At 45.7% G+C, this 16,188-nt stretch overlaps 1 protein-coding gene across 3 annotated transcripts in view; it reads left to right on the forward strand.

Moving 5' to 3' along the window:
• The window catches only part of LOC143842181 (oncostatin-M-specific receptor subunit beta-like), a 35,964-nt gene that overhangs the window by 16,755 nt on the left and 3,021 nt on the right, over positions 1-16,188 (forward strand). For all 3 annotated transcript variants that reach the window (XM_077347016.1, XM_077347017.1, XM_077347018.1), the window contains 11 exons: positions 2,793-2,944; positions 3,669-3,805; positions 4,806-4,962; positions 5,959-6,035; positions 7,609-7,825; positions 8,059-8,259; positions 11,402-11,503; positions 12,076-12,255; positions 13,189-13,386; positions 14,852-14,936; positions 15,922-15,976. In XM_077347016.1, coding sequence (XP_077203131.1) covers positions 2,793-2,944; positions 3,669-3,805; positions 4,806-4,962; positions 5,959-6,035; positions 7,609-7,825; positions 8,059-8,259; positions 11,402-11,503; positions 12,076-12,255; positions 13,189-13,386; positions 14,852-14,936; positions 15,922-15,976 — 1,561 coding nt within the window. The remainder of the gene's footprint in view (positions 1-2,792; positions 2,945-3,668; positions 3,806-4,805; positions 4,963-5,958; positions 6,036-7,608; positions 7,826-8,058; positions 8,260-11,401; positions 11,504-12,075; positions 12,256-13,188; positions 13,387-14,851; positions 14,937-15,921; positions 15,977-16,188) is intronic.

A 16,188-nucleotide genomic window follows, 5' to 3' on the forward strand; every position in this document is an offset into this window, starting at 1 on the left:
TGCCCCTCTCCCAGACTGGTGTAGTAGTTAGGAGTGTGGACTTCTAATCTGGTGAGCCCGGTTTGATTGTGCACTCCTCCACATGCAGCCAGCTTGGGGGACCTTGGGCTTGCCACAGCACTGATAAAACTGTTCTGACTGAGCAGTGATATCAGCGCTCTCTCAGCCTCACCTCCCTCACAGGGTGTCTGTTGTGGGGAGAGGAAAGGGAAGGCGAATGTAAACCGCTTTGAGACTCCTTCGGGTAGAGAAAAGTGGCATATAAGAACCAACTCTTCTTCTTCAGTAATATCAGGGCTCTTTCAGGCTGACCTCACAGGGTGTCTGTTGTGGGGCAGAATGTAAGCCACTTTGAGACTCCTTTGGGTAAAGAAAAGTGGCATATAAGAACCAAGTCTTCTTCCTCCTCCTTCCCATCATAGGTACAACTTGAGGATGTATTTTGCACCCAGCCCTATCAAGTCCTTTTCAGTCTCTTCTTCAGCATCTTCTTCCTTTAGCTTTTGAACCTATGCATTTAGATGTTGGACTGAGCCCCCATGTAAGGTTGTCAACTTCAAGGTGGAGGCTGGAGATCTTCCAGAATTACAACTGATCTCTAAAGTACAGCGATACGTTCCTATGCAGAAAATGGTTGCTTTTTATACCCTGCTGTGGTTGCAGAGCTGGCAGCCCAACCACCGTGCCTTGAAACTATCCCCCATTGATTTTTGTACTGAAGATCTGGAGTCCCCAAAAGCTGTTTAGACTCATAGAACCATAGAGTTGGAAGGGGCCATACAAGCCATCTAGTCCAACCCCCTTCTCAATGCAGGATCAGCCTCAAGCATCCTAAAGCATCCAAGAAAAGTGTGTATCCATAGAATCATAGAGTTGGAAGGGGCCATACAAGCCATCTAGTCCAACCCCCTTCTCAATGCAGGATCAGCCTCAAGCATCCAGGATAAGTATCTGTCCAGCCCCTGCTTAAAAACCGCCAGTGAGGTGGAGCTCACCACCTTAGGTGGCCCGTTCTACTGCTGAACTAAGCTATACTGATTTGCCTCTTTCATTGTTTTGTTGTGCATGCCGTTTTGGTAGATCCTACAAAAAAGAATTTGCATGACTGTTTTGTGTGACTCAAAGCAATCACCTAGCATCTTTTCAAAATACTTAACCATTGTGTCCAACTTCGGCCTAAATAGCAACTATTCAGAGATGCTGAAGAAACGGAAGACAAAAGGGATTATTAGGAAGTTAGATCTAGTGGGTTAGTCATACACAGAATTTGCACAAAGACAACATTTTAATATTGAAACATGAAACTCTTTAGCTGGCAAGATGATGCGGAAGTTGACTGCATTGTGTATATCTGATGCTTAAGATCACAGTGACCTGTAGCAAATGTAAGAGTGGTTTCCTGCAAACTCTAATGGGCAAATGCAGAATCGCTTCAGAAATACATGCTTCCACTCACGCCCCCTTTCTTTGCTTGGTTTCAGTGTGGTTTTGTGTTACATCCGGACCAAGGCTAACAAAGGTTAATGCTAACCGCAGTTCCTGTCTTTATCTATGATTAAAAAACCACACTTTGAAGTGGGTTTGCAAATCCCGGCTGGAGGGAAATCTACTAATGGTTAGCGGTGCATGAAGCGGTGTAATTATTAACAATGATGGACAAAGGAAGGGAGAGGAATTGGCACCGGAGAAAACAGAAGGGGAAAGGAGGATGTGTTCCCAATATGGCTCTTGCTTTGCCAGCATTACTTCTGCATTGGTTCACGTCCTTTATTATTTTATTATTTTTATTTTTGGATTTATATGCCGCCCTTCCCCAAGGGCTCAGGGCAGCTTATAATATATCAATACAATAGAACAGGAGTGAAAAACAGTTTTAAACATTATATACATTATATTTTCTAGTATTATATATACTAGAAAGTAAGCTCGCTGTACTCTAAATACAGCGGGCGCTAGCGGTTCATTCTGCCCCCCCCTCAGTGCGGCTTACCTGGAGGCGAGGGGGGCCAGAGGGAGGCGAGGGGGGCCAGAGTCCAAGCGGGTCAGTGATCGGGCGGGGCGGGCGTGGTGGGCGCTGGCGGCTCCAGAAGGCAGAGAGCGACGGTGGCAGGTAGCGGGTGGCAGAGGCTTCTGCAGGGCCCAGCACTCCCCCAAGCGCTCCCCCAGGCGCTCCCTGCCGCGAGGGAGCTCCTGGGCCCGGCAGAAGCTGGAGAGAGACGACGGCGGGCGGCGGGCAGCTTCTGCCGGGGCCAGGCGCTCCCTCCCTGGCCTGCCCTAGGGGAATCAAGGCCAGAGAAGTTGACAGGTGATCTGTCCTTGCCTACTTCTGTGCAGCAACCCTTAGCGGTCTCCCACCCAAATACCAAGCAGAGCCGACCCCACTTAGCTTCGAGATCTGACATGATTGGGGTCCATGGGGCCATCTTGGTCAGGGCATCCTTCCGTATGGGACATATCAAAAGGGGTTTACTTCCTTTCAGGGTCATTCTCAGACTCATCAGGCACTGCTCTTCCATCACGTCCTTTGCATCCAGAATCAGTTTGTAACAACCTGAATGCTGGTTGCAGAAAAGCTGGCATGCAGGGATTTCCTTTTCCTGACCTTAATCTGATTGCAGACATCGATTGCAGGAATTGGGCCCCCAGCCTAGCAAAGAAAGGCGTGGATCCAAAGATCTACTTCAGACATGGTTGGTGCCTTGTGCCGGTCCTTGAGGTTTAGGGCAGTATATCTCAAAGGAAGAGGAATAAACTGTCTCTTTTCTGTCTCTTCCCACCTCCACTTTTTCAAGGTCTAATGGAAAAATTAACTGCGATCCAAGGTCCCCAAAGAACAGCTGTTCATTCGAAATTGGCGCCCAAACCACATACGGCTTAAGACTGGAGGCCAAAAATAAACTAGGGACGAAGTTTACTAGCCTTAATTTTGATGTTGCCCATAGAGGTAAGAGATTATTTTCTCTTTTAGTGGTTTACAGTTAGAATTTCAGTCAGAAATATCCACAGTTGCTCCATTTTGCATCTGTGTTAAAACACTGAACAGAAGCGTATCAAATAACTTTAGTTTGTGGCTTTCATAAGATTGGATTCAAGGCCCATAATTGATAATGGGAAATAAAATGTTAGCCATTAAACATTGCTCGTGTGACTTAATCGTATTTTTGGTACTGTGTGTATTTTATATGCTGTTAGCTTCCTCAAATCCCATTCAGGGGGGAGGGATATAAATCTGATAAATAAACTATAATAATATAATTCCTTGAAGAAGAAGAAGAGTTGGTTTTTATACGCCTGAAGGAGTCTCAAAGTGGCTTACACTGGTTTTCCCTTCCTTACCCCACAACAGATGCCCTGTGAGGTAGGAGAGACTGTGGGAGTTCTTATGGAACTGCTCTGTGAGAACAGCTCTAACAGGACTGTGACTAGCTCAAGGTCACCCAGCTGGCTGCAAGTAGAGGAGAAAGGAGTCCAACCCAGCTCTCCAGGTTAAAGGCCGCCATTTTTAACCACTACACCAAGCTGGTTCTCGAGAGTCTCCATTTCCCACTTGTGATCTGCTGTAGTATAAAAGGGATAACAGAGAGATTCAGAGCTCTTTATACTTGTTTTACTGTTTAAACTAGTTTCACGGCTTATTCAGAAGGTTTTCTTCTATTCTTTTGAACCAGTTCATCCAGTGGCCCCTTTTGGCCTCTCAATTGTTGGTAAAAGTGCTACTACCATTGAGCTATTTTGGAAAATGAGGCATAAACTTGAGCTGCTTTGCCAAATTGAAAGTCGTCATCCAGATGGGAAAGTGGACCTGGTAAGAAACGCAGACTTGAAACCTCGCTCATTTTGGGCACTTTGTACAGGTAGCTCCATGAATCTTTTGTAGCAGAGTCCTGCAGCTCCTTGAAGACTCAAACATATAATTTTAAAACTAAGATCACTTTGAAAAAATTAAGCAATCAGAATGGGGTCCCAATTCAGGGACCAAAGTCATGATTTGTGACTTCTACACAGCTAATATGTCTCCGCAAAGCTGTGGTGAACCTCCATGTGTAACTTGTCCATGCTAGAATAAGCCCAACGGGGACCCCCTTGTATTAACATGATGTCTGCACTGGAAGGTAACTCCCTCTGATGTTGCCATCCTGTCATGCCAACAAGCTCTACCTAAGCTGTCCTTAGTGTCTCTTTGGTGGTTGGGATCCTTACAATAAGGGGGTTGAATGGAATGGCCCTCTTCCCTCAGAGATGTCAGCAGCACTAGCTGATTGGCCTTAGAAACTTGGCTTCCCAGATAGAATCATTAGAATCATAGAGTTGGAAGGGGCCATGCAGGCCATCTAGTCCAACCCCCTGCTCAACGCAGGATCAGCCCTAAGCATCCTAAAGCATCCAAGAAAAGTGTGTATCCAACCTTTGCTTGATAAGCTGCTTTGAAAGAGGTAGGCCTCTATCCAGCCAAGCTAGTCTTGACCATATTACATGGAAACCACTGAAACAATTTAGCAATGATTATCTAAAGTCCCTTCGGTTTCAAGGTATCTGATCATTCTTTCCAAGGTCATAGAATCATAGAATCATAGAGTTGGAAGGGGCCATACAGGCCATCTAGTCCAACCCCCTGCTCTACGCAGGATCAGCCCAAAGCATCAGTTTGTCCTTGTTCAAACTTTATGACCTGGATCTATTCTGGAAGTTTATTCTGGTTATTCTTTTCATGTTTGGTGTACTGTGTCGTATTTAATACAACGATGGAACAGCAGCGACCACAAAATCCCTAGGCCTGACCTGTCACAACTTCATCTATTTCCCAGCACAACAGTACATCATACAGTATTGCGTCACTTCATACTGTGAGTGGGCTGGAACCTTATACCGAATACACGTTTCGAGTACGCTGTGGGGCCAACCGACACTTCTGGAAATGGAGCGAATGGAGCAAGCCGAGAACTGAACGGACAGAAGAATCTGGTAAGGAAGACTGGGGCACATTGTCTCGGGATGACAAGGCGCGTGGTTCGGTTCGATGAGATGTTCTTGATATCAGACTCCACCTCCTGAGGAGCAGAGTCGGAAATGAGTGCGTCCTCCTTTCCTGGTGGAACGAGCCCCTGGAGCACATCCAGGGCCAGCTGGAGGTAACACAGTTCCGCAGGGTTAGTTCTTCCAGAGTTCTTCCGCCAGGTGTGAGTTTGGGGCTGGTGAAGCAGTAACATCTCCCTATCCAAAAGATGCTGCAGATCACAATCTATAGTTCCGGAAGAAGAGGAGGCATACCGAGATTGCCCATGCTGCTGTTCCATTTTGATAGCAGATGGTAAATCAAACTGCCATTCAGTTTTTTAAATTTATTTATTTCAGACGTTGTAATTGCATTTTCACAAAATGTTTTAGTGGTTGATGTGGAGACCACGATGTACATCGCCCTGAACTGGCTTGCTGGGTTGGGGCGGGGTATATAAATAAAATTAATTTATTAATTAACAACCTGGAATTTCAGTTGTGTGTGAAAAAATGACACCCAATGTTGTATTAGGATTTTGATCTGAAAGTAGGAAGGGAGCTCACCCTGCTTGGATTACAATCATAGAAATTCACCAATGAAGGCTTGGCCAATGAACTTACAAATGAGAATGCTGAAAAGCCCAGTGTGTGAAGAGGGACATGTCAGGGATTTCTGTCTCCTTCCTGCCCTTTCTGGTGGCTCATTAATGATAACTTGAAACTGATGGCATGGGATCCTCAGAGTCGGGTCAAGTCCTGCTCTATCTGCCGCTGGTTATAGAATCATAGATTCACAGAGTTGGAAGGGACCTCCTGGGTCATCTAGTCCAACCCCCTGCACTTTGCAGGACGCTCATCCACTGTAACCTGCCCCCCCCTTGAATCTTCCCAGACCTCTCTCCTCAAAGACCTCCCAGTCCATTGTCTCAGTTATCCCGCAATGTTATGTGTTTGATTTTGCAGCTCCATCAGGGCCTCTTGATATCTGGAGAAACATTAGCCCAGGTTTGGACTCCTGCAATGTAACTGTCTTCTGGAAGGTAAGTCTGGCTGTACAAACCAGGGCTATGAGTCAGTGGGATAGAAATAAAGTGACTGCTAGTTAGGGTGGCTTCAATAGGGATTAGAGAAATTGCTGGAGGAACTGGCCGGTAGGATGTGACATTTACTGTCCCAAGAAGTGCTGATGGCTACAAGCATAGACAGCTTCAGGGGGGGGGACAGATAAACCTATGGAGCAGAGGTCCACCAGTGGTTACTAGCCAGGAGGTAGAGAGGGAACACTCTGGAACAATGAGGTTCTGTATTCTTGGTGCTTGGGGGCCCACAGCAGGACAGCTTCTGGCTCTACTGGTGGATCTCCTGATGGCCCCTGAGTTTGGGCCACTGTGTGACACCAAGCCATGGCTGGAAGAGCCATTGGCTTTATCCAGCATGGCTTCTCTTACTTTCTTAACATGATGAATGAATGGAACCTCTGTCGCCAGCGGAATGAACACCTGATCTTGTGGGCAGCAGTGGGCAGGGCTGCTACCTTCATGATCGACTTGTGAGATTCCAAAGGCATCTGGTTAGCCACTGTGGGAAACAGAAGGGCCTCTGGTCTTATTCAAGGCGCTTCTTCTGTTCCGTTCTCTCCTTATGACAGCAAAAGGTCACGGTGGTAGTCGAAAGTTGCAGGTGACCTGTGGTGAACCTGGAGGGTTTTCAGGGCAAGAGACGGAAAGTGGTAGTTTGCCACTGCCTGCTGTCCTGGTGGTCTCCCATCCAGATACCAGCCAGAGCTGATCCTGTTTAGAGGCAGCATGGTGTAGGGGTTAACAAGAGCGGCTTCGAGTCTGGAGAGCTGGGTTTGGTTCCTCACTCCTCCACATGCAGCCAGCTGAGTGCCCTTGGGCCAATCAGAGTTCTTTGAGAGCTCTCTCAGCTCCACCTGCCTCACAGGTTGCCTGTTGTGGGGAGAGGGAGGGAAGGTGATGGTAAGCTCTTTTGGGTGGTAAAACGGCAAGGTACAGAAAACCAGGATCAGGCTAGGCATTGCCACTAAACGAAGGTACACGAGGCGGAGCTGGTTGGCATGACAGACATGACAGGAGGGCAACACCATGCCTTCCATGTGACTACAGGGTTGATCCCTCGGATTAAATTGTTATAAGCTGAAGATCCTGGGGGAATCATGATGCTGGGTGGATAAATTAATGGAGGTGTCACCCCTACCCCCTCCTCGTACCCCTCTGAGCAGGTCACCGTCCTTCCTCTTGATTTCCCCTTCTCTTTTGTTGACACGAAATCTGTTTCTCCTAATGGACAATCTGGAGGAGTGCTGAGTTGGCGGACAGATGGGGAAAGCACAGAGGAAATCCCTTTGTGGGGATGCCATTGCATTTGCTGTGCAAAACAGGAAAGTAATCAAAGATATACTCTCCCTCCAACTGTAGCTAGGTTTTGATAAGTGAATACGATACCCTGGAGCTTAGTGGTAGCTCAAGATGTAAAATTGCCATCGGTAAACAGGAAACGCTTTCTGCCCATCGCCATATGCAGCTATCGTCAAGATACAAAGAGGGATTGTAAATGCCATTGGTTAAGTCTCGTTTTTTTTCTTTCCTGCAGCCCTTTCCAGCCTTTCGCGCTAATGGAAAAATCAAGGCATATGAGATTTTCTGGGAAGCGTTAGGAGAACATCCTGCCTCTAAGGAGGTCCCTGCATCAGTCAATTTCACAATGCTGTTTCTTGATCACTGCTCCTGTAACATCAGTATCTGGGCCAAGAATTCTTTGAAGACGTTGTCTCCTTCTGTGATCGCCATCTCAGCAGTTTCAGAGAACGGTTTGTAGAATTAGAGATAAGTCGCTCCAGAAATGGGCCTTTCCCTCTCATATCCCTGTGAACCAATATTCTGTCTAGTAGTCTTGAGAAGTGTATTAAACCCTTATGTACTTGGACTCCAAGTTCAGATTCACTGGAGCAAATGGAGTGAGCTGAGAACTGAAAACCAACTCTTCTTCTTTCAAGCACGCATTACCCGAAAATCCAACTACGGCAATGTGTTACTTTCTTAGATCATGTGTGGGAGATTAATGCCAGCGCATCTAAAGAAGATACAACTAACAACACAGAGACAGGCATTTACATCTCGTGGAAGCCTCAAAGTCAGTTTGATGGCTACGTTGTTGACTGGTGCAACCATCCAAGAGCCCGGCCTTGTGATTTCCAGTGGAAGAAATTTGGATCAAACCAGTCCAGTGGTCTCATCACATCAGGTGAGAACTAGACATCCTTGCTGTTGAACTAAAAATTCCTCACTAGATCAGCCCTGGTTGGAGAGGCATTGAAATGCCATCCAATTCTGATTTGTCAGTATTTTTCCTGCATCTGATCTGAGATCTACTATGGCATTTTATCGTGTCTTTCTTGTCGTTCCTTGCATCATTGCATTTATCCTTGTAGGCAAAGAATGCCAAGCTTAAATAAATGCTTTTAATGCATTTACTGAGGTGGCTTCTGTGCACCTACTATAGAGGTGAATGAGAGATTTATTTTTTTTATCGTTTGGCATTTGTAGTGTAGCCAGGAGATCTGAGATTATCTGGCACCCAGGCAAGGGTGGTTTGAAGGTGAGCCACATTTGAAGGTGGTTTACCATTTCCTGCTTCCATGTCATGACCCCTCGTGTTCCTTGGAGGAATTTCTTCCAAATCCTTGAAGGTCTCCCATCCAAATACTAGCAATGAAAGATCAAATTTAAGTATAGAACACCATAATTTATTTTTTATGTATTTATTTAAAACATTTATTAGCTTTCTTTCCTCCTTATCAAACTCAAAAGTGGTTTACATAAATAAAATACATAAAATAGAGTTCATATAAACATAAAACCAAAATCTAAAAACCACAGTTTAGGACTGCTTCAATCAAATACAGTTTTAAAATAAAACCATCTTCAGCTGACTCCTAATGACTGGAAGTGTGGGGCAACAGATACGTCACCCAGTTCCATAATTGTGGAGCTGCCACTGAAAAGACCCTATGTACCCACCAAACAAACTTCTTTGATTGACAGTGCAGTCAGAAGGGCCTCTCCTTGTGATCTTAATTCCTGGGCAGGAACATATGGAAGATAGTCCTTTGGACACCCTGGTCCGAAGCCATGTAGGACTTCAAAGGTCAAAACCCACATCTTGAATTGGACTCAAGAGTGGATTGGTAGCTGGTGTAATTGCTGTGTTATCAGTGTCACCTGCTCCAATTGGCCGATCCCAACTGGCAGTATAGCTGTAACATTCCATACTCGCTGCAGCTTCCAGACACTCTTCAAGGGTAGCCCCAAGAAAAGTTCACTGCAGTAGTCCAGTCTAGATGTAACTAAGGTATGAATCACTGTGGCTACATCTGACTGACCCGGGAATGGATGCAGTTGATCTACCACCTGAAGCACCAAAAGAGCACTCTGGATCATTGCAGCCATCTGGTTGTCTAAGGCCACTGTGTCAAGTAGTGGACTCAAGATGTATTTGAGAAGGAGTTGTGAAGTTCATCATGAAAATCAGATGAACTTGACCAACATTTTAAAAATGTATCTGCTAAAACAGAATCTGTAGCCTTCAAAATCTCTACAGTTGTTGAGACATCTTGCTTCACTGGGTTTAAACGAGACCTCCATTTGCCTCTACTGTTGAGGTGGTGTAGAATGTGTATGAACCTCCCAGCTAGTTAGAAGTTCAATGAAGTCTCATCAATTCCTGTAGGGACCAGGGCTCTGTACTGTGGATGGAAAAGTAACCAGACAAGACGAGAGTATTTAGAGTGTATGGGGATGGCTAAGGAACAGCTGGAAAGAGCAAGAGTCCAATAACATCTTAAAGACTAACAAAATTTGTGACAAAGTAGGAGCTTCTGTCAGTCCCTGCTCAGATGAAGTTGATGGATTTCCATTCTATATGGCTAAATGTGATGCCTTCCATGGAGACAGATTAAGATTGGTAATCTTGTTTGTCTGTAGCAGCAGAAAAGATCAGGAGTTACCAGGAGCACCTTAAAGACTAACAAAATATGCACCACAGTGGGAGATTTCATGAATCACTGCTTACTTCTTCAGAGAACGTTGATGGATTTCCAGCTAAATGTGGTGTCTTCCAATGAAATGCATTGTGCTGGGGTTGGACTAGATGACCCTGGACATCCTTTCCAACTTGACGATTCTATGATTCTAAATAGATCAAGCCAAGTAGCCGTGTGTGTTAGTCTGCCTGTAGCGGTAGAAATGAGCAGGAGTCCAGTTCCAGCTTCAAGACTAACAAAATTTGTGGCAGGGGAGGAGCTTCTGTGAATCACTGCTCACTTCTTCAGAAAACTCACCTGCCACAAATTTTGTTAGTCTTTAAGGAACTTCTGGACTCTTGCTGCTTTTCTATTGCTATAGGCAGACTAACACGGCGATCCATCTTGGAACAGTGTCCTTAAATAATGTTTGTAGATGAACGTTGTGTGTCTATTGCTGGGGAGTGAGTGTACAATTTAACCACACACTGAAAGAAACTAAGTCACAAATTTAAGTGAAGCTCTGCTTAACCCTTATCCTCTTTCCGTCTTTCGGGTGTCAAACGTGAAGAGAACTCACAACAGGCTTCTTAATTAAAGAAAGCTTTATTGGAAAGTACTACACGCCATAAGACTGAAAAGTCAAATCTGACCAGAGTACAGATTTGCCTCAGCTTATCAATACAATTCTCCCGCCCAAAACTTGACAGTTCCCAAGGGAGGGGAGCAAGAGAGAAAACACATGTGTAAGAAAAACAGGAATACATTCTCACAGCCTTGGGGAGGTGACAACAAACCTGGGCTCTGCCGAGAGGCCACAACATGAGATAAGGTTAGAAAAACAAATCATTCACTTTTATGGTTAGCAAGAATACAGGACCTGGAGCAACCAGGCGCCTAGCAATATAAAACAATATAACTGACATGGAGGAACTCAAGCTAATTTATGACAGGAATTCTACAATCCTGACATCGGGATGATGTCTTTCAGTAAATGCCTTGTTCTAAAGAGTAAGCACAATCAGAATTCTTGCCTAACTCTGGAATCTGGGGGCACATAGGAGTAAAAGTGCTTCAAGACAACAGAGCTTAAAGTCAAGAGCCTATTTGATTTATAACTGTTAGATTTTGGAGTGGCAATCATTGAGGAAGAATCAGAAAATAGGAGAAATCTGCCTGGGAGCCTGCCAAGAAGTTGAATGATTAATATACCTAATATATACTTAATCAGTGTGGATGAGAGACTCATCATTTTGGCATTTTGATTTCATTTTTGGCTTATTTCTAACATTGGGAAATCAACGGTGCAGTTTCTTTGCATTAAATCTGGAACCTTTCTGAACTTCTCCTGATTTTGTGTTCTAGATGCTTTCATTCCCGGAGTGCAGTACAGTTTCAGGGTGTTTGGATCTCATGATGGCACAGCTTCTTTACTGGAGAAGAAAGCCAAATACCTTAAAGAACTGGGTAAGTCCGCAGTGCTGTCGACCCCACGTTGTAACCGAATGTGTTGAATAAACAGTACTGTCTTGTTAAAATAGGGGGAAAGGGAACTATGCAAGAACGCAGCAATGTCTTGCTTTTTGTCCTCGTCACTAACACAGGGTTACCTTTTACACATTGTTCAATGAAAGACAGTCCTTATTCCTGACCAAACAGGCATGGGAGCAACTGGACATAGGCAGAGTGCCCCCTGCCTGCAAGGGCCCTCCTAGATTTGTCCCCATGCGCTTCCCCATGGGGAATCGAACCCAGCTCGCCTGATTAGAAGTCCGCACTCCTAACCACTACACCAAGCTGGCTCTTAAGAACAACCTGCTAGGAGAAATCCCTAGTTCAGGGCATTGGGTCTAGTTCAACAGGAGCAAGGAGGACCCAAATCTTGAAATACTCAATGGAAGCCTTCTTGGAAACTCGTGGAAGAATTGGGCTAGTTCCATTGTTTCCCCCCAAAATGCAATTTTACTTTGACAGTAAATAGGTTGATGATTAGCAGTCCAGGACACAAATAAACACTTTATCTATTTCCTGTCTTTCAGAGCCAGCTAACTTCCCTGCAGTGCGTGTAGAAACAGCAAATTCCAGGCTTCTGAAACTGGCCTGGGATTATGAACATCTGAACGAATCCCACCCTGGCTTTATCAGAGGCTACCGTGTTCTTGTGAAAGAGAAACATGGAAATTGCACATTAGAAGGATCGGAAAAGCTTGTAATTCGAGGTAAGGGTGGTGCCCTGAGAGGTCTTCTAGGACTTGGGACTCAGAAGTGGTGGAAAGGATGTGATGCCAACCTCAAGGTGCTCGATTTGAGCCCATTGGCACCCTAGAGGCCAACAAGACTTTGGGCATCAGGCAGAAGTCTTTGTGATGAAGCTCCATCTGAGAGGAAAGGGGGCTAAGAAAGACGGAGGAAAGGTGCTGCCGTTGGAACCCGAGAAAGGAGATCAGCCATGTTAAGAGGGCAAGAGGTTATTCCTGCTGAGAAGTATTTCTCAATCTGGGCGTAGGGACCCCTTTGGAGGCCGAACGACCCTTTCACAGGGGTCACAGCAGGGCAAGCAGCTTGGCTGGGGGGCACCATCTACACAACAGCCTTGCGGGATAGAGCGTTCGTCTGTTTGGAGCAGTGGAAAAGAGCGAGATCGGCATGGTGGGACAAGAGGCAGAACTGAACCAAGAAACCCCAGGATAAAACAATTTATATCCAGTCATGAGCAATAGATCTTCACGCCATTGGTCAGTTTCGGTTTAATTTCTGTGAAAGAACCCTTGCATAATTTTATGGTTGGGGGTCACCACAACATGAGGAACTGTATTAAAGGCCCGTGGCATTAGGAAGGTTGAGAACTACTTCTTTATAGGCTACCTGTATTTTAGGTGGGGAAGGAGGCATGACGTAGCCTGATCAGATCTTGGGGTCTGTAAGGATGGGAGACCACCAAGGAAGGCTCTGCAGAGGAAGGCCATGGCAAACCACCTTTGTGTCTCACTTGCCACTTACATATGTGCCTAGGTCTTTCAAAGGCACTTCCCCACCCGTCAGTGAAAGGTGCTCTTACGCTCTTGCAAGAAGGGCTCGGTTTCAGAATACCTGCACATCGGCAAATAGGAATCAGAATTAATATTCTCTCTTTCTCCCTCTCTCCTTGTTAGTGAATGCAGCTGACTGGGTAATATGCAAGTACACAATTAGTGAGCCAGCAACAAAGAGGCTGACAGTGAGACACCCAGGGCTGGACAAAGAGTACTGGCTAGAAGTCCTCGCTTTCAGCACCAGTCCCCCGAATACCACGGACAACATTATCCAAGGGACTGCACCGCACATCATGCATGTGCCCATATCACCTGATGGTAAGTTCTACAAACAGTGGGCATTGGATTCGGGTTGCCATTGGACACGTCAGTTTTTTGCTCTTGGTATGATGAATAGCTTTTGCACTTCCTTGACTGTATCAGAATCCCAGGATTGCTGCCATGAAAATTGTGTGTAGCCATATTGTCTTCAAAACCTATGTGGAACCATTTTGTCTCACCCTGAACTGTACTTCTGCTTGGCCCTGAATTCTTTTAATTCTACTAATTGCATTTTAACTTTTCCTTTATTAGCTGGAACTTAAAACGGCCATTCTCATTTGGGCCACCCAGTTTGTCAGAGCTGTGTTCAACCTGATTTATAATCCAGTTGAAACTGCTCAAGGGATACCTGCATCTGCATGTGCTAACAGCTGGAGTCCTTGTTCCTTGCTTTAGGATGCTTAGGGCTGATCCTGCGTTGAGCAGGGGGTTGGACTAGATGGCCTGTATGGCCCCTTCCAACTCTATGATTGTATGATAGCCGTGACTATTTGCAAGATACAAATAAACTCTTCTGGGTCCGTAATCCCGAGTCCTGCACAGATACGGATTTGGATCCAGCAGAGGATCGCTGTGGATGGAAACAGGAGCAATTTTCATTGGGTGGGGGTCCCCTGTCTCCCAAAAGCAACGCTCGGGGCGGGGTTCATTTGGGACTCCAGGCCGAATTTGAAGGCAAAAAGTTGTTTTGTAGTAGAAAACTGTTTCTGTTAGGGGATATCACCAGTAGAGCTAGACCTTGTTTGTCCCATTCCTGGCTTTGAGCGACAGAAGTTTGCCAGAGCAGAGGTTCCGTCCACCATCTTGGAAGGCGACAGGGAAATTTGGATCTATATTTCAGTTGTGAACGAATAAGTGGCCACTGTTGGCATGTCAACATCCATTTGGCAAAGCAAGAATCCTTAATAAACTGGTCTGGGATATCCTGGGTAATGGTTAAAAGTGGTGGCCTTTAATCTGGAGAGCTGAGTTTGAGCACCTCCAGAGGTAGCCAGCTGGGTGACTTTGGACCAGTCTGTGAAGTGGGGAGAAGGGGAGGTTATTGTAAGCCACTTTCAGACTCTTTTGGGCAGTGGAAACAGGGTATAAAAAACAACTTTTCATCTAATCTGGAGAACTGGGTTTGATTCCCCGCTCCTCCACATGAAGCCAGCCAGGTGACCCTGAGCCAGTCACAGTTCTCTTAGAGCTCTTCTTACAGAGCAGTTCTTCTAGATCTCTCTCAGCCCCACCTACCTCGTAGATGTTTGTAATGTGTTAGACTCCTTCAGGTAGTAAAAAGCAAGGTACAAGAAACCAGTTCCTCCTCCTCCTCCTCCAGCTCCATCCCTCCTGTTGACCCTGAATTTATCTTGTCTTTCTTGTGCCCATCGGAAACAGTGCTGGAAGGGAGCAAGAGCTCCTTATGTTCATAAAATCACCGAATACTATAATTGAAGGAAATTGTTATTTTTTTAAACAGGAAGTTGGACCTTTCAATCCCTCCAGATACCCTTGGGCATTTCTGCCATGCTGCTGATTTGTATATGCTTCTGGAGAAGCAGCTGGTAAGTTCATAGGAGCAAAACTCTTTTGGACAGGCAGCAAACGATAAAAAACAACAACAGACTTTGTAGGCTTCCTCCTCTGCCTTGCATGTTCTTTTATTTATTTATTTTTGGACTTGTATACCGCTGCTCCCCGACAGGTCTCGCGGCGGTTCACATCATAAAATTCTAAAACAATAAAATCCCAATTTACACAATAAAACAGTATCTCAAAGATGGCAGTAATATCCTTATTAGTCCTTCCCACCTTGTTCAGGGTGGGGCCCTGATCTTCCTCTAGTGAGAGTGGGAGCTGGTCTGGTGGAACTTGGGATCCAGTTGGAAAAACCCGGGACTCTGTCCTGGCCTCAACCACATGCCTGGCGGAAGAGCTCGCTGCTCGTATTTCAGCTTGTATCCTACCCCTCTGCTTAGCTAAGGACCGTGAGCAGCACTGGCACAAGGAGTCCTCTGGGAGGCTCCCCATCAGCAGCAGAACGTCTTGCATCAGGGGGAAGGCTCCATGGGGTGGGGGTGGGGGGGCAGGCACCACCCTTTATTGACTAGCAGCAGGTGATCCTTTCTTGTCTATGGAAGTCCACTTGTGATCTTCTTGACCACAGCTGTATGGGAAGGTGGAGTTAGAACCCCACAGTTTTGCCATCTTTTAATGTGATATGGAGATTTCTAAGGGCTGTATTGTTTTTATTGTTTTGCTGTGAACTGCCATGAGTCTTCTTGAGAGCAGTGGCATATAAATCCAAAAATAAATAAATAGAAATAAAATCTTTTGGTTCTTGTATGATCAGTTTTCATTGGCAGGGCCGTGCATGTTTCGTACATTCAGCGTTCGCTCCATCCCTGGTTGCACGATTCGGCCACTGCCCTGGATGACTGCATTTTGGTCCATGGCACTTTCTGCGTTCTCCGTCTCTTTGACCAGCACTGTGATGGAGCGAAGGGGGAGAAAAGATGCATTCTCATTTTCCTCTTTTTGTTTTTCCAGCACCAGGAACCGCTGTTGTCCTCAAATCCCCCATCCCATAGTGACCCCAATTAAGGTAAAGCACATATCCAATGGATGGGATAAAGGTTTCCTCTCTCAAGTTTCCTCTCTCCTCTTGTCGAATCTTCGGTTTCAATCTCTGTCATCTCAGCTAAAATCCATCCAAGGTGCCCTGCCCCATTCTTTTTTTTTTTGGGGGGGGGAGGGGGGTAATAGTCACACAGCCAAGGAAATGGCATCCATATATCTGTCCAATCATTGTTCCAG

This window comes from Paroedura picta, chromosome 7 (assembly GCF_049243985.1).
Source record: "Paroedura picta isolate Pp20150507F chromosome 7, Ppicta_v3.0, whole genome shotgun sequence".
In the NCBI taxonomy this organism is placed as follows: domain Eukaryota; kingdom Metazoa; phylum Chordata; class Lepidosauria; order Squamata; family Gekkonidae; genus Paroedura; species Paroedura picta.